Raw genomic sequence first — 18,731 nt, 5'->3', positions numbered from 1 at the left:
GGATGTTGTTGTAAAGCAGTGGTTAATCTGGAGTTATTTATCGCCATCTATTGGTCAGATATGGATAAGCAGTTCTCTATATACTTGGAAGCTTTTGGGAATTTATTGCAGATAAGAGTTTTTAGAAAGAAAACAATAAATTAACTTCACATGCATGTGAATCCTCTCACTAGTAATGAATGTGAGATGATTTACATGCATGTGTAGAAACCTTAACACAGCATGATACCTCCAAGTACAAGGGCCCCATAATGCATAGCGAACATGCACTGTTTGAAGTCACAATACTGACCTGGAAAAAGGACAGAGGCTCTTGTTAATGAGAAAAACCCATTAGGGTGAAAATATACCTTTGCATCCTTTCAGAACACATAACTAAGACTCCATAAACACATAGACTGGAGCTATTTAAAATTAAGTATTCACACACATTAATGGCACCCAACAGGAAGCAGTTTAGCTCTTCTAGAACAATTCCCACAATACCGAGACTGTAATAGGTAGCATTTTCTTTAGCGGTTTTCTAAAGAGAGTTTAATTTTTACAGACTACATATAATAGGTAGAAGTCAATTATAAACCTGCCATATCTCCTTCTCATACAGTAATGAGACCTTTCACCTGAACCCCTCATTTCCTGCTGTTACCCCTGCTTTCCACCTGGTATGACTATCACACGTTTCACCTGAACCCCTCATCTCCTGAAAAAACCCTGTGCAAATAGCACGGGGTTACATGTGGTTGTTGGGGGGGAGCTGAGTATGTGAAAGGGTTAACTATGCAGGGGTCAGGCAAAGGACAGCCTGGTTTGTGTTTTGCATGCGCTCGCGCCGCTTAGTTTTGCCCGCCTTTTTTGAAAGAATGTTCTGGGGGCGGCTCGCGCCGCTTAGTTTGTCTCGCGCTGCTGCTTTTTGTTGCGCTCGCGGACAGCTCGCGCTATGGTTTGGGCAGGATTTTGCACTATATAAGCGCTGTTCCTGAGGCGTCCGTCTCACTACCCCAGGCTGCGTTAACCGACTGCACTGACCTTAATTGCGTCTGGTGAGCGGCGGTTTTCAGCAAGGCTTCGGGGTGGCAGCATGGAAGAGCTGCTGAATTGTCGACCGCCCCCCCCTTCCCCCGTTTTTATTTTATGTATGTTATTTTCCATTTATAAAAATAAAAAAAAAGTATATATTTCATGTCGTGGCTTTTATTGGGGTTAAGTTGCTTTCTGTAAAGAGAGTGAACACCAGGGTTTTTTCAGTGGTAGGCCGACCGGCTTTGGGGCAGTCGGCCTTGTTTTAATTTATTAACTCTGTGGTTTGGGCCAAGAGTTGTGGTTATTTATGAAGTTGATACTAAGTTATTGGTTGAGTGTTTATATGGTGATTTTGTTATAAGCTAAATAAAAGACCACGGCCTTTGTTCATCCAAAAAAATTGTGTCTGTGTTTATTTATTATCTGGTTACATTGTAATACACCATACAACCACATGCTTTCCACCTGGTATGTCTTTATCCTGCATGTCTCCATACCCTGCTGCTCTCAAAGGGTTAGATTTGGTGCCCTCTAGTCTAGCTTAATTGCATTTGTTAGCCAAGGTGTGAAATATTTGCCTCCTGTATGCAATCACCTTATCTGACTACTTTGTGAGGCAGCCCTATAAATTCCTAGGCCTCACTTGGAAATGTAACTACTGTGGCCTAACCCCAGTGGACTCTTCATAAGTTAAACTGGAGGGAAACGACATACCAAGCACCACAGCAGAAAGCAGGATTTCACCCACGCCGCACCCCTCCTGTGGAATTCCCTTCCCCGTTCCATCAGACTTTCTGCCTCATACGCAACTTCCAAAACCTCTCTGAAAACCCACCTGTACAACATTCCTTCCCAGTACTCCCAACCATCATCATAATCAAGCCATCTGAACAAATCAACAGCTTCAACACATCGGAACCAGATCAACTCATCCCCATCCAAGCTGTCTCACTTCCCCCTCAACCACCGACTAGATTGTAAGCTTGCAAGAGCAGGGCCCTCTTCTCCTTTGAACCAGTTTGTTATTATATGTGTTTCTAAATTGTTCTTCTGACTGTAAAAGCGCTGCAGAATCTGCCAGCGCTGTATAAATAAATGTAATATAAACACAGTTATACACCCCCACCTTCTCAGGTAAACCCAGGGCTAAAATGTATTAGCCACACACACACACACACACACACACACACACACACACCACATACCCCCCCCCATGCTAATTCAGTATTCTGCAATGTATAGAAGAGGTCAATTAGTAAAAAAAACAAGACACAGGAGACAAATTACAGTTTCAAAACAAGGATGTATTTTATTTTGATCTATACATGCTATACGTGTCATGCCAATTGAGAATCTACAGGTCTGATGACTTCATAAAGTACAATATACCACAACGTTTTGCTGTTGTATTTTCAATGGCAGGACTAATTTGAGGTCACAGTAACATGCTGAATCTTACTGCACAGCTAGCGAGTCAAATTATCACCAGTATGAATATAACCGTATCGTGTGCACTGTTACACACAAAATACATGAGACGCTATTTGGAAAGCTACATGATGGCTACAGCCATGAATTACTTCCTAAAGCTGCTGCAGTACTTAATGTTAGTTCTCAAGAGAAACAAAATTAAACTAAAATCCTAATCCAATTTTGAGTCCAAAAAAAATGAAATAAATAAAAAACCTTCAAAAATTACATTTAACCCATTAAGTGCCAGAGGTATAGGTAACACAGTCAACTCTCTAGCACTTATCAGATTTATAAGCCTTACCAACCTGTGTCCTTTATTCCTATTGTAACACAGTTTAATTAGTGCAATAAGTATGAATTTGTAGGAACATTTAAAAGTAGTCTTTATTGCTCATTACCCTGGACAGTAATAACTGCAATTCAGAGGTATATTAGCAATTATCTATTACATATCATACAGCCACGGATTCAAAGCTGAATATATATCTTAATCCTGTGACTTTCTAATTGAAGGCTTCAAAATATATACACTTTGAGAACAATTAAATAATTCACCGACTGGGGAAAAAAGAAAAAAAAAAAAAAGTTAATTAAATGTACAATATGGCACTTAATTATTTTACAGAATACATTCGCAACAAAGTCCAACACATTGATCTTCCAGCCCCATTGAGATATCACAATCTGCAAAGCGACCAAGGACAGTCTGAAAGTTATATACAGCAAGTCTCTCGTACATCAAATTACTCACATTATAGTACTTACAATATGATTACACATTTATTCATCTTTGATAACTATATCCCTGTATTGGGTAACCGTGCGCAGTGGAATGAATAACACTATGTGATACAAAATGTTTAGAGATTGTATCATATTAAGCCGATTCATTTTGAGGAATTATTCAAATTGGGTAGAAATCCTCTTATTTACAGCACATCAGTATAAACGCAAACTATTGTCTTTAGAATATATCCACTTAAACCAGATTTGGCAGGAGAGTTGTGATTTCAACTGAACTCATTATACATTATAAAGGGCCTTCAGTGGCAAGAAGGACAGAGCTAGCCCTGCATAATGCATTCTTCAATCAACAAGGTGACAAGAAATCCTGCAACAGAACCTTACTAGGTTTGGACTTCCATAATTTCAAGTAAAGTCAGTAAAATGAAACTACCACTCTCCTGCCAACTCTCTCTTTAGTGAATAAACCTCTTTATATTGTATGTCTGTTAAAAAAAAATATAAAGGCGTTTTCTGGGATTTTTACTCTCACCAAGTCACAAGATGTTATTTGGGAATTGCGAGGTTTGATCTAAAGTAATATATTTCATAAGCTAGGCTTGTTGCTGCAAAACATAGTGTTTGTTGAAAAGCCTAAACTGCACAGAAAATAGCGAACGCCCTATATATTTTGTATATGCCCTGGATATACTTAAAGGAACAGTGATACCAGAATACAACACATACTGTAACATACATAAAACATTCTGTAGAACTTCTGAATCACCATTATTTCCTTCATAAGAGCAACATTTAGTTTATTCAATTTAAATTAAAGTTTATTCAGGGCACACAGACGCCAAAAGCATGGCAACCCAACAACATTAAAGCAGAGGAGCTGCAGGAAGGACTCAAACCTGAAGCCATGAAAGAATGGTCTAATCATCGTAGTAATTTATTGACTGGGCTATTATTTGGAAGGTACTGTGCCATAACCGACCTAAAACTAAATATATTCTACTCTAATCTGGCCCAATGCATCCCGAATATTATAAAAAAAAAAAAGTAGACAAGTTAAACATTAAATATAATGGGTGTGAAAGTGTAATGTTGGTACAAAGTTATGGAGGTGGTGCAATCACCATAGCAACTAAGGGAATGCTCCTGATGTTCTGTTTTGGATTAGAACTGCACTTCATGCATCCAGAGTTATTTTTTTCCATTTACAAATGTACTTTGGCTACCCCAGCTGTGTAAGATTTGCTCCAAACCCTTGCAGATAGGCAGTTTTACACGTTCTCTACTGTAATGATATAAAATGACAATAACGTACTTTTAACCGGCTAGCCACATGGTATAGAACGTTAACGGGATGCATGCAATGGGATTTGGGGTTTATGTATGAAGCAATTCTGGTGCAAAAAGTGGTAATCAGCAATTACATTCTACTGGTTGTTATATTGCCCAACATTATAACCACTCTGCAATAAAACAGCAATTAACGCCCATTCGTTTTCAGGATAAATAATTGCAATGTGAGTCACAGTATTTCATTACAGCAGTCAGGTTTAGCCTTAATATAGGATTTTTCCCCCTACTAAAGACCATAAGAATTCTGCAAAACTATAAACTTAACCCAGTGTCAAATGAATCAAACATTGCTACAAGCTGGAACCAATAAAACGTGATAGTTTCAGAAAAAAAAATAAAAAAAATCTATGAAGCCGAGGCTTGGTTTTTGCCGATGCAAACCTCTTAATGCTATACGACTTGCAAGTTATATTCAGTTCCAATATTAGAATCCGGTGCTAGATCTGCAAGAAAAAGCTTCTTCTATCTATCTGTCTCACTGCCAGCAGCATCATTGGGGCAAAGTGTTCCCTTCGCCTTGTTACTGTATTAGATCTGTAACAAAATAAAGCAGAGGTTATTAGCAAAAGCCAAGACATTATGAGGAATGTAATTGTTAAGACACAGTTCAGCCGTTTCAGGTAAGCCATAGACCTACTGCCAACAAAAAGGATTTCTAATCCAGTCCAAAGACTTTTTGGAAACGAGTAAAGCGGGCTTAGCTCAACTCCTGTTCATCATGTCAAAGAAGATACTCCAGCCATGCCTAATACATTGGTTATAAAACTATAGGATCCAGGTTACCTATTTGTTAGCATACATGTCCATGTTACATTACCTAACAGTCTTTTAGAGTTTGCTGCTAATGGTGTAAAAAAAAGGAAATTAATGAGGCAAAATCTATTAACATATTTGGAACCCCCTTTGCTACTATAACAGCCTCCATTTTTCTGGGAAGACTTTCCACAAGATTTTGGACTGTGCTCGTAATCAGCATTCCAATATATCCCAACGGTGTTCAACTGGGTTAAGGCCAGAGCTCTGTGTGGGTTCCTCCACATCAAACCATGTTCCTTACGGACCTTGTTATGTACAAAGCTGGTGCCACAAAGTTGGAAGTGTACAATGGCCTAAAATGTGATCTTTGGTTTGTGTGCAGCTGCTTGGCCATAGAAACCAATTTCACGAAGCTCCAATACGCACAGTGCTTGTGCTCATGTTAGTCCTAGATGCTTCCACGTCACAATAATAGTGCTTACAGCGCACGTCGGCAGATCTAGCAGGGCAGAAATCTTGCGGCAAATGTGGCATCTTACGACCCATTCTACTGCCAGTTATTGTCTATGGGGATGGCTCCGTATGTACTTTGATTTTTTTCACCCATTAGCAATTTTGAGCAGTTTGTATAAATACATGGAATTATATAGCTATGCCCATAAGGCTGGTTCTGCTTTCATGTGAGGTAAACAAGGGCTAAGTTTATTATTAAACATTTATTATAACAAATAAACCTTTACATTAAATTACTTTTTTTTTTCCCAATTAATTTTTATTGAAAGGTTTTTCAAATAACAGATAAGTATAACTTTTAAGATAGGAATACAGAAAAAGAGAAAAAAAAAAAAAAAAAAGGGAGGGGTTCAGCTACTTACAATAGTTAATGTAAATTTTTCATATATACTGTAGTACATCCACATGAGAGTATAATGAGATGTACAATCACAAGGTACAATCTTAATATATCACAGTTGAACTTGAAAATGACACAATACACTTCTCTTTTTTTCCTAAGTAGAGTCCCATTCTGACCTAAATTTGTTACGAAGCTTCCTATCAAATTCATCCCAATAGTACTTTAATGTATGGTATTCTATCGTCAAATGACGTACACTGAGTTCTAAAGATTTATTTTCTTTATAAAGTGTCAACAATTCTTGCGTATTTGGGACAGTTTGTTTACCCCAGTGTCTAGGGAGAATAGAAGTGACAGCAATGAATAAATGGGAAAGGATAATTCTCTGTACTTTGGGAATAACATTGGGAATCACTTTGAATAAAACCATCTTTGGGGTCAGAGAGTTAATAGAAGTTGTTATTAATTTGACCATTGTGAGAATATGTGACCAGAAGGGGGTCAGTTTGGTACAGGACCACCATATATGTTCCATATGTCCTACTGCTCCACATTAAATTACTTTTATGAATTGCAACCACAGAATGAAATATAAGTAGTCTTAGTCTATTATTCTCTTCATGCTGAATGGGATAAAAGATCAAAAGAATTTTTACAAAAAATCATATTACCTCCATTACATTTGAAGCTGGATAAGTCAACATATTGAGTTAAGTTTAGGTTCCTGGCCAGGGCTGTTAAATCCATCAATCAGATTTCTGTTACAGTCATCGATGCCGATACTTTCGCTGGAGATCTTAGAGTACGTCACCTGGCCGGTAAAGTCCAGAAGTTCCTCCAGGGCTCTGGAATGATTTGTTCCATTTTGGTCCAATGATACGCTGGGAATGTGGTCATTCAATGGAGAAAATTCCGGGATGGATATAAGCTCTTCTTTAGAGGCAGGACTGTGAACACAACAGCAATAACATTTTATAGCAAAGGGATAACTTCCTAGCTGTTAAATAATTAAAACAAAACAACATGTTCTCCTCATGTTTTTGGGGCTCTACTTATTAAACAAACATTCTTATTTCAGCCTATGTGGCAAATAAATGGATATTTACACTTTTTTTCTGTTATATACTATGGAGCAGTGAATGTCTTGCCTAAAATTAGCCTGGAACAGCAAGAGGCTAGTATATGGGTGTCAGACCCTGAGGGTTCAAATTTCTTCTATATTTTCCAACACATAATTGCACAAAATAGATGATATTTCTGTATTGGTTTCTAATCCATTTAAGTGGAGCAACATATGTATTCAAGACCTCAAATGTCCCTTCTTCATCTTAAGGGCCACTAAAATGTATCAAAGATTTCTTTGGTTTAACATACAACCAAACTATCATCAGCACGCAACAACAAGGCAATTATTTTCCATAAAACACGTCTGCTGCCTTTGGAGGCTGGAATAAACATCAATGTGCCATATACTTAAAGTGTGGATTTCCAGTAACTATCCCCCCCTTAGACAAACATCCCCAAATGTTCTGTTGAACACGGATGTAGCATATTGTGGCAGGTTTGGTAGGGGGTGCAGCATCCCCTCTGTCACTGCTCAATGGGAGATCTCTAATCGCTTTAATAAGACAAACGTGGGTAACTAAGTAACACAGTATGTCATATTGTTTTCAAACAAGCTCAGTTTAAAGCTAAAATTAAAGGCAAAACGCTCACTTACTTTTAATGTAAGACACAATGGTGAATATAATTGATCGCTAACCAATGTCACACTCTAGAGGCAGTTTTACTGGACATTTTGCCCTTACATCTTTTTTTACTGGTATTAATGGCACTAAAAAACATTTGGTTGTAAGTACATAATGTGCACATATCAGTGATACACTAGTAATTTTATTTTCGGTTTTGGGAAAACCATCAAGACAAAGTTAACCTGTTGATGACCGAAGGTCGTTTGATGCGATGTTGACCACGTGACGGCATGGAACGTCATTAATAAGAGTCTCTCACTACCTTCATTTTCATAGACTTGCCCAGTTAATATGTGCTACATCAGTGTTATACTACCTACATTTCTGGCAGTGTTCAGGCAGACATAAGCACAATACTGTCCTTTAAGGATCTCGGAAAATTGGATTTTTAACATCACAACTGGGGAACTTCCCGTTAAAGAAAAATCGGTAGCCATTTAGTTGAGGAGAATGGTAGCATCACTAATACAAGTTATCAGTATCAAATATTACCGTACAGGGTATGCAGAGCAATGAGGGCCCAGATGAGAAAGCTCAAATCAGGGTACTTTGAGTTATTGTATTGTTGTGAAATTGCCATGAAAAGAAAAATGAGAAAAAAAGCTGTATACAAGGCTTAAGTAGAACCAGAAGGGATTTATACCTTACATCCATTGACTGGACTTCATCGGCGGAATCATCCAAGCTGTTGCATTTTCCGCCTAGGGCATCTAGATGGATAACGCCAACAGATGGTTTAAGCCCATTGGGGAAGAGTTCCTGAGGCTTTGTTTCAACCACTGCAGGGGCCGATTCCTTGCTTCCATGATGGCTGGATAACCCATTCACAAGGACTGACAAGATAACCAGGCAAAGGGGAAAATGAATGACAAACATTCAAGATACGTCCCGGCAATTATTTTTAAATGTTTGGCTGCTAAACTACAAAGTCGAAGACTGCAATTGGCTTGATTAGAGTCATGGGAGTTGTAGTTTAACGGCTGATGAACAGCCTCTGGGCTACTCCGGTTTTACACAATTTATTAAAACAGGCTAAAATTCAACATAATACACAAGAAGAGAAAACACAAATGTAAACACGTGGCCTTTTATCTATATATGGAGAAAACAAATTAAAAAAAAGACAAAAACTATTTGTTCTAGAATCCTGACATGAAAAGCCGAACAGAAACTTTGTATGCTAATGAATTTTACCTTTAAATCGGAGCTGCATTTTTTTTTTTAGCTTAATAGAGCCGCATGGTTTATTGGAGGAAATACACATTCAATTGATGCAAGAGTCACCCAGCTGACAGGTACATTAATCCTAAGGATTAATACAAAGCAATACAAAGAAACTCACCTTTCACGTCAGTGTTTTCTGCATTCACCATTTCAAGTGACTGTGGAATATCCATCTTGGACTCTTCCTTCTGGAATAAATACATAATGGTATAAATTAATCCTGTAAGTTATTTGATGGCTAAGAATTAGTATATTATATATATATTTATTTTTTATTATTATTATTTGTTTATTATGTGGTAATAGAGTTACACATTCCTTTATGGTTTACAGTATTACAATGGGGAGATATAAAAAGTGCAGTCAATAAGTTAGTCTACGGACCTGATTGGGGTATAATAGGCATGAATACATTAGCAAAGATGTTCCCTACCCAGTGGAGCTTACAGTCTAATTTATGACACTTGTTACTTGTCTCCTCCTAATACAGCTTATAGCTAAACAAAGCTGTTGAGTACTGAAGCTGGAAGAACACAGTATGTACACAACTAAAATAATGGACTGGTCTCATGTAAACACCTTATTAGAAAGAGTTTGTTCTACTGTTGTTACTTCCCACTTGAAACCTAGACCTGTATCACGTGTGAAATCTTTCCATCATACCTTCCCCTCTGGAGCATCGCTTCTCCTTGTTCTTTTCATGATCTCATCGATCCTCTGCAAAACAAAGATTTTAGTTAAAGTATCATTAAACAAATTACTTTGGATTCTTTTGAAGAACACTTGACATTTTGAGAGGGCAGCTTTATAAGTTACAGTTTTCTTTTGGGGACTAGTTCAGACGTCTTGCAGACACTCATTGCTCTTAAGTAGACATGGTCTACTGCTTTGAGTGAAAATGGACATCTCTCTCCACAGGAACAGTCAGACTTGATTGCGCATTATGCTTTTGATGGGTTACAAGGTATACATCTCATTTTCAGAAAACAAAAATATACGTGGGATCTATCCATTCCTGGTACATCGGAGAACACTGGCTATGTTACCTTCTTTCTCTCAAGCCGTTCCTGTTCAATTTGCTGAATTATTTGCTCCCTCTCAATCCTCATTGCTTCAGCAGCTTCTCTTGCTTTGGTCTCAGTTTCTTCTTTCTAAAAAAAAAATAAATAAATAAATATATATATATGTTATGTTCTTTACAATATATTAAAAAGTAAACCTTAAAAAAAAGTGGTGATTTCAATGACAGGAACGTCTGCAGGTATAATTTTATTGAAAGTCCGCAAAAATGCTACAACCGCTGGCTTCTACTTTACACCGACTGCTTAGCAAACATTACCTTACTATCCATATTAACCATTTACAGAGGATTTCAACAGAAGGTTAGAACTTCTACAAAGCAAAACAGATCCTTCCCATTTTAAAAATAATGATATCTCCCTAAAAATAAAAAAACTATAGAGTAAATAAATGTAGCTTGTACAGATGCACATTTTGTTTACTGTGCTCTAGCAAACACATTAAATATAAATATATCTATGTAATGTCTTGAATTGGAGCTTGAAAGGAAAAAATAAATACAGATCTGCTTTAGCAATGACCATACCCGATATTTCACATTTAACTTGAAGCCACATAGCATACCTGTTTTTCTAGGGAGGCCAGTATTTCTTTTTCTTGCTTTTCCTTCTGCAGCGCTTCCTCCTCTGCTTTCTTCTTGGCGTCTTCTTCTGCCCTTCTCCTTGCTTCTTCCTCCTCCAATCTTTTTCTCTCCGCCAGCTGGCGAGCTTCCTCCTGTAGGCGCACTCTCTCTTCTTCTGCCTTCTTTTTGTCCTCCTCCATCTTTTGCCTGTGGGTTTGTTTTATGGATTATATTAGTGCCATGAGAACATAGGAGCTCTTTAATTTAGAACATTCCCCCTGAATAGAGATGCTTCTGAAGGAGCATGAAAAATCAAGACAATTGGATGGTGTGTGGTATTTTATGGAGGGGTAACAATAAAAGTAAAAACAATGGTGGAAAACTGTGTTCTGCCCTATTCAAGCACAAATCCTTTTATAAATGAAAAACATTTTCTAGGTTACCTTTCTGCTTCTTCTCGTTCACGCCTCTCCTGCTCCTCCTGTTCTTTCTGAAGACGGGCCTGGCGCCTCTTCTCACTCAGAATCTTTGCCGCTTCTTCTGCATCGGTTGTGCCTGCGCCGGTCTTCCCTGTATCTAGCATGCGGGTAAAATATATCATGTTGCCAGTCATCCAAGCACACTAGCCCATGCCATAGCAAATGCCACCAGAAGTAATGTGGACATTGTATCAACCAAATCAGCAAGACAAACTTATGAAAATAATATCCAGCCTAAAACTGATATGTTTGGATTACATTGTTGTTGTGTTAATACATACAACATGCCAGAATGTTGTATTTAAATATATATATCTATCAAATGACACCTTGGGTTTAAAATATTTTGAGGGAGTTTTACATAAGATTTGTATTTTATATCATGAGTTAACAAAAGTTTTAACAGACATTGTGGATACCATGGCAAATGTTAATGCAATCTCATTCCTCAACACTACTAGACATCAACTGAAGGCAAAGTCCTGTTTACTTCCGTTGTGTCTCACTACAAAACTTTCTATGATCACACCACTTGGTAAACATATTGGCTCTAATTACATATGTGGGGAGTGAAACCCAAGAAGAGGAAGACCGTGGGAATGTTTTCCACTGTGGCTCTACTACTATCTTCACATAAGAATGAAAAGCATGAGATACCCCAGGCTTTTAGGGAAAAAACTGCCTCTCATTTCTACTTACTTTCAGGTGTCTCTGCTTTAACTCCAGGTGAGGAAACCTTTTCAGACTTAGACGGCTCTATAAAAGTAAATAAATAAAAAAAAGAGAGCAAGATGAAATGATTACCCGCATTTAGCATTGACCCATATAATGTATTAATGTATAAACTTAAAACTAACCCGGCATTAAGGGACATTTAGAACGCACACAAACACACTTAGCACACCATATTTACTGATCAAAGAAAAAAAGACCCCACCAGATGTCACCTTTCATAGAACATATTCCCCCCGTTGTTTTAGTACTTACTTTCAGGTGTCTCTGCTTTTGGCGATAATGTCCCTTGGCCCACATTATTATCATCTGGTCTATGACCAACTTGTTCCTTTTCTCCTTTCTTTTTAGGCGTCTCATGACCAAGGCTAGACGCAGCTCGAGTTTTGACAGGAGATGCTGCTGGGTAACGTTTGTTATTCTTTCCAGGAGACTGAGAGTATGACTTTGAAAGTGATCTACATAAATTAAAAAAGGATACATTACTAAAATTCTAAGGGGCTTAGATTAATAACCCACAAATGAATGCTGAACCATTCAGAAACTAAAGACCTGAGATACAACCAATATTAGGATCAAAAACTATTTTGACAAATTTGGAGTTTCATTTTTGGTCTACTTGTTTTGGGACAATCAAAAATGAGTTCCTGCCCTTTCGTTTTGGATGAAATTCCGAGGCTCTTTCCCCAGAAACAAAATTTGTTGTCATTTGCTCTCTCTTTCTCTCTCTTGTTCACACACACTCTCAATGTCTCCCTACCTTCTCTGTCTCAACAGCTCCGCTTCTTGTTCTACGCGTCTTTAATGTTCTCCGTAGATCTGCTGCCATTACCCCGGCCTCCATGGCACTTCTGCCTGATTGGAGGTTGTCCTTATGGTGAGCTTCAAGGCTTCATGAGGCCAGAATAATGCAGATGGATCAGCAGAGAAAGAAGTGCAGAAATGCATCTTTTTCTCCATGGATCCATCTGTATTATTCTGGTCTCCTGGAGCACTTCTACATCTGGTCAGAGCCTTGGTGCGTGCTGAGGCTTCACCCCGATGCGAAAGTGCTCCACAAGGCCATCGTAATGCAGTGGATCACTGGAGAGGAACGAAGACACGAAGGAGTGGAAAACAAGAAGCAGACATGCAGAAATTGAGACTGAGAAGGTAGGGAGCCAGCAAAAGATTGTGACTGCAGAAAACAAAATTCAAATTCAAATTCTGAGCATTCAGCTTAATTTGTGTTTGTTTGGTTGGGGCCCTTCCTCATTTTTGGACATTTCCTGCTGAATTTTGGACGACGGATATGCTCAAACCGCCCATTGTTACTACAATCAACTTATGGTCTACCCATTACTCATACCTGGATGCTGCTGGGGAAGATGTCCTCTTTGAAAATGTTGCAGGGGACTCTGATCTTCGGAGAGGAGAACTTGCTGCACACGACGGTGAAGGGGTTGTGGGTCGTTTTTCCTTCTTTACTTTTTCAAGCTGAAATATCAAACATCGATTGGGTTTCTTGAGACCGATACAAGTAGACATAACAGCAATAATAAAGATATGTCATCAATCACCGATTATGCAATTTTGCTTATATGCGTAACTACTGCTTTCATTTGCTTTTTCTAAGGATAGCCTTCACAAACACGAACAAAACGTAAACCTATGACGTTACATCCTGCTTCAATAGGAAGTGTGTAAGTGTTGTGATTGTATTAAAAGATCTTTTACAATGTTGTAATAATTCCATGGTGTCCATTTTAATGATGTCGCACTCCAAAACCAAAATCTTCAAAACAAAACAAGAGTAAAAAAGATCTTGCACAGCACATTTAGGATGTTTCCAAATGTTGTAATAATGCTAAGATGATGTCATGATTATGTAATAACAATAAGATGTCATACTCCAAAAATCTAAACAAGATCAAAAAGATCTTCTAGAGCGTATTTTAGAATTTATTTTTATTTAATGAAGTCACACTCCAAAACAAGATTAAAAATATATTGTGCAGCATGGTTTCAGTTCTTGCAACTTGTACTGCACCAGTCTCCCTGAGACCAATGTGTCAACAGCCAATGGTAAATGACAAATTACACTACCGGTGTGGATTCCGGTGATGTCGCTCCCTTGTTGCCATCTGGTGTAATAGGAGATGTCAAGGTCTTCCTTCTTTCAGCACTTCGTACAGGAGAAGACTTGTAGGGTGATTTAAGAGGACTAGCAGGTGCTACACGAGGACAGACATGGGAGACTAAAGAGTTATAGTTTAAAGGTATAGGATAATAGGCGCATGCAAAAGGAAGTTCAAGAAAGGAGGAAAAATTGAAAAAAAAAAGGAAAAAAAATACCGATATGTTAAGAGTAAAACAAAAATATGCAAATTCCACAATTAAGATGTTATCATGTGGTGAACTCCAGTTTCAGTTTTCCTTTTTACTTCGATTTTTTTGCAATTCACATTTCATGCAAAACATGGTAATAAGAAAGGGGTCTAGTTATGTTCTACTATATTTTTTACTTGGTTTCATAGTACCGACACCTTTTAACCAGATCAACCAGTGCCAATGTGACTATTTAAAATGACTGTTTTAACATATGTTAGAATAATAATAATAATTCTAATTAAAAAAAAAAAAAACCCCAACATTTGCAACTTCCATTACACGAAAGGTTAAATTGCAGAGAAAAAAAAGCTGTATTCTAAAAATACAACTATTTTTACATGGAGTATTTCAACCAACTATAACATCCAGGCCAGCAGTGGCATTCCTAGGCTGAGGCAATCCACGGAGATTGGTCCCAGGTGTCAAATGCACTACGTATACCACTGCTGGCCAGATTTCATAAAGAACAGACAATATGATGTCACGCATAACTACATCAAGGAGAGAACAGTTATTGACAATCATCACTGCACTGCTCCACAAGCACAAAGCTATTGTACGGATGGGTATGTGAAGCATCCATAACCCCAAATCAAAAGCAAATATAAACCCCCGTCACCAGAACCACTTCATAGAATTAAAAATTCTGAAAATCATTGGAATATTTATACAAACAGTCTGCAATGCTGTCATTTTATTGATGGGTACATTAGCTAGCATTATATAAAAACAGGAAGCATACTATAGAAGGTTCTGTGTTTCCATAGACATCACACAATAATCTCATAATAAATGATGGTCCAGTACACGACTTCAAATATTCCATCCCCAAAGCATCATTCATATTAAACAATGCAACATACAGCTCCTTTAGAACAATCCAGCGAAAATAATTGGACATTCATGCCTTGTCCATCTGAAAACTCAATTTTACTTATTTTTTCTATATATTCCATTCCTCTATTACCTGACATTGAATGGCAGGACTCATTGAGCACTGCCATACTCCTGCTTCTGGCTAAAGAAGAATGGGTTGGCATCAACAGACGAGTGACAATGAAACTTTCCGAGGGACTAAGATGCATGCGATGGGCTGAAGGATGGAAGCACAGCATTTAATGTTGAAACAAAATAAAAATATAAAAACAAACAAACAGGAATGAGCAAAATAAGCTGATGGTTTGAAATGGGGAAAAAAGCAATGAATATGAAATGATAGGATATGGCAAAAGAAAACTCATTTGCAAATTCTATGAATACATGCAAAAATATAGTACACACAATAAAAAAAACTAAATATGTTCTAAATTCCTTTAAATTCTTAGTGTTCATTTTTTATATGCCTGAGACATACAGCATTCGGGAGAATCGGATTATAGATCGGTTGTGTTTTTCTTTGAGGATGGATCAATAGCTTTGCCATAAGATGCCACAATCATACAGCGTACAAATGGGGGGGGGGTCTTAGTGATCCTGTAATTGAAAATTCATAAAACAATATAGGAACACCACCATATGCACAGAGGTGGTATGTTCTTGCAACAATGTAGTAAGTCCCTTTAATGCAACAGAAAAAGGGTTAATCCTAAAAAAGCAAAATATAAATGTTAAATAGAAAAAATAGCAGCACGTATAAAAGCAGAGAACATGACCTCTAATGGATTCAAAGTCACCGCAGCTTTGGCATTTATACAAACCCTTTGTGAACCATCATCCTCCTGTCTACTGCACTGCAACAGAACAAACATTCTGACGCTCCCAGAGTACCTTCTCCCCAGATATGACAATTGTGAAGCTCTTATATAGTGTAGGTAGCACTCATGTTTAATCCATGAAAGCTAATCATAGTAACCCTTCATGACCAGGGGTTTTACTCTCCTAACTGACTGAAGCTTTTTTGCTGTTTTAGCATTTTTGCTGGTTTGGGGGAAGAAGTGTTTGGGTACTTATTTTTACACTTTTTATTCTTCGCTTTTTCATTTGAGTAGTTGTTTTAATTTCAGTTTTTTTCTATTTAACTATTTTCAACATTATATTTATTTACTGTACAATTTTTGGAGCAAGATCACTTGGATCCCCATTGCCTCAGAGGTTTCAGGAGGGTCTGGATAGAGCCTGTGAGAACCTTTTTACATCTAATGTTGTTTCTGGCAGTGTCCGTCAAGACACCACCGGCAGAGAATACCCAAAGAGAAGTTCTCCTTTATTCTGTGAATAGCCGCTCAAGTCATTACATCCGAGTACGAAGGAAGCTAGATCCTAAACCCAAGCTGTCTAACGTCTGATCTGTTATGTACCGGCGGGGAAACATTCTCGCCTGTACAAAACCAATAGGCTATACTATTACACATTTGATCATCTATACCATGTACCAGTTTAGTCCATCCTTTAACCTCAGGTCCAAGCCCTTGGTGTTTTGGTGGTCATCAGAGCACCCTGGCTTAACACTAACCTCTGGATAAAAATCTCAGCCTCTTGGGTCAGGAAAGACAAAAAAAAAATAATCAATTGATGAAATTACAGAATTTTTTTTTGGACTAAATCATGATCATAGTAATAAAGGACCTTAGTTTACCTAGATGCCAATATGAAATTTTAAATGATAAAATATACTACTAATTTTTGTTTTTGAAAAGAAGACAGCTAAAATAAAGTTTGCACATATACAGTCAAGAAGATGAGACTGATGTTATGAAGGAACAATGTCTATCTTGTGCCTCCATCAAAAGAGAAAGTGGACATGGAGGTCTCATGAAGACTTTGGACTTCTGTTCCACTGGAATCAAGGCCATGGCGAATTGTATGACGTGCACAGACATCAAGGGAGAGTGTGTTTAATAAAACCTTGTATCAAACTGTTTCTTTATATGTTGAGCTAAAAAAACTTTTCAACCCATCTACCCGCCCCTGAAAAGACAGAAAAATTATCTAAAAATATAATCATTTTATGGGGTTAAAGTAACTGTTGCCATGTATCCCCGATAACTCTGTAACCCAGGGCTCTCCTCTACACCCAGAAACATCACATCATAAGAACCTTATGATACTTGGCTTAGCATCAAGCATCCAAGATACCCATTAATTGCACTGATCCAGATCCATTTTGAACTTTTGCCTAGCTTGCCATTAATATTTTTCTGTCTTGTCTATCAGAGAAGCCCAAAATAAGCCAGCCCATAAAACATATTTCTCTAGATTTAAATGACAAGGGAAACAAGAGGTCTAGAAACGAGGGACTGGGAGTAGTTATATGTAGACAGACATGAGGAAAGGAAGATACAGGGAGCATCAACAGGAGGCTGTTGGGTCACTTGCCTCGGTCAAGGGAATGTGTGATTGCTGCTGTTGAAGCGGAGAGCCTCTTACTGATTGGGGAGTCCACGGACCTTTGCAGACTCATTGTAGAAGATGACAGCTTGTCAAAGGCTGTAGAGAGAGACGCATTGAACACATTGATACAAGTTAAATGTCACTCACATGCACAGAGATGGTTGTTTTCCAGACAAGAGCTTTAAGCTTTTTTACATTTTTATAAATGTATTGTTGTTTAATAAACACCTTCTCTATTTACAAAAGGTTATATGGTCCACTTTAAAGTTAAAGCTGATACGCAGAGTCACAAAATGTACTGTTCAGGAAAGAATTCTGTAGAAGAAAGCATACAGCACTGCAAAGACCTTTAGTTATAACTAACGAGACAAGTATCAATATTGCAAAAACTATGTCTTCATAAAGGATAATCAATGTAAACAAGCGAAGCAGCGCAATAAATGATATGGCTGAATATTATGATACAGAGCTCTAAGGATTCCACCACAATCCACGCATTTACTTAAAAGTTGCTCATATCTACATTTAATTATAGGCGGGTTTGCTGGATACGTTTTGGATCCACTAATCTGCAGTCTTACACATAACTTTTGGAGAAAGTTGTGGAAAAAGCAACCAAACACCCTACCAAAGCCAACATATTCCAGGACCACCACTAACATCTTCAGAAAACTATTAGCAAAGACTGGTCTCCTAATTGTGTTAAAGTCTGGGGCCACCAGGCCTGCCCTCGGGCTTCGTCAGTCTCATTTCTGACTGGTTCAGCAAAACTGCGCATGGTCAACGGACACGACTCTCCTCGTGGCCTCTTTAAACCCTACGATAACATACCTCCCAGCATTTGAAATAGCCACCGGGATAGTTTTATTTTAAGCTTCAAATGACACCAGGGGACCGGTCTCTACAAATACTTGGCCAAGGCATTTTGCTAAAGGTTAATTTAATTAAAATACATACAGCTGTGACATCAGAAATTATATAGATAGAGAGATAAATTAATTTCT

General features: G+C 37.9%; 1 protein-coding gene across 8 annotated transcripts in view; it reads right to left on the bottom strand.

Moving 5' to 3' along the window:
* Positions 1-4,670: 4,670 nt before the first annotated feature.
* Positions 4,671-18,731, bottom strand: part of MAP7D2 (MAP7 domain containing 2) — a 41,499-nt gene continuing 27,438 nt past the window's right edge. For 3 of the 8 annotated variants that reach the window (XM_053457293.1, XM_053457295.1, XM_053457294.1), the window contains 14 exons: positions 17,713-17,823; positions 15,365-15,490; positions 14,113-14,264; positions 13,376-13,503; positions 12,283-12,485; positions 11,995-12,051; positions 11,260-11,392; positions 10,819-11,023; positions 10,221-10,325; positions 9,838-9,891; positions 9,293-9,362; positions 8,594-8,783; positions 6,871-7,146; positions 4,671-5,121 (listed from right to left, as the gene is read on the bottom strand). In XM_053457293.1, the coding sequence (XP_053313268.1) occupies positions 6,897-7,146; positions 8,594-8,783; positions 9,293-9,362; positions 9,838-9,891; positions 10,221-10,325; positions 10,819-11,023; positions 11,260-11,392; positions 11,995-12,051; positions 12,283-12,485; positions 13,376-13,503; positions 14,113-14,264; positions 15,365-15,490; positions 17,713-17,823 (1,784 nt within the window). In that variant the 3' untranslated portion in view covers positions 4,671-5,121; positions 6,871-6,896. Of the gene's footprint in view, positions 5,122-6,870; positions 7,147-8,593; positions 8,784-9,292; positions 9,363-9,837; positions 9,892-10,220; positions 10,326-10,818; positions 11,024-11,259; positions 11,393-11,994; positions 12,052-12,282; positions 12,486-13,375; positions 13,504-14,112; positions 14,265-15,364; positions 15,491-17,712; positions 17,824-18,731 lie in introns of those variants that run through there. The other 5 variants (XM_053457296.1, XM_053457298.1, XM_053457297.1 and 2 more) reach the window with 3 other exon arrangements.

This window comes from Spea bombifrons, chromosome 2 (assembly GCF_027358695.1).
Source record: "Spea bombifrons isolate aSpeBom1 chromosome 2, aSpeBom1.2.pri, whole genome shotgun sequence".
NCBI lineage: Eukaryota > Metazoa > Chordata > Amphibia > Anura > Pelobatidae > Spea > Spea bombifrons.
This window is presented reverse-complemented; position numbering and strand designations above follow the sequence as displayed.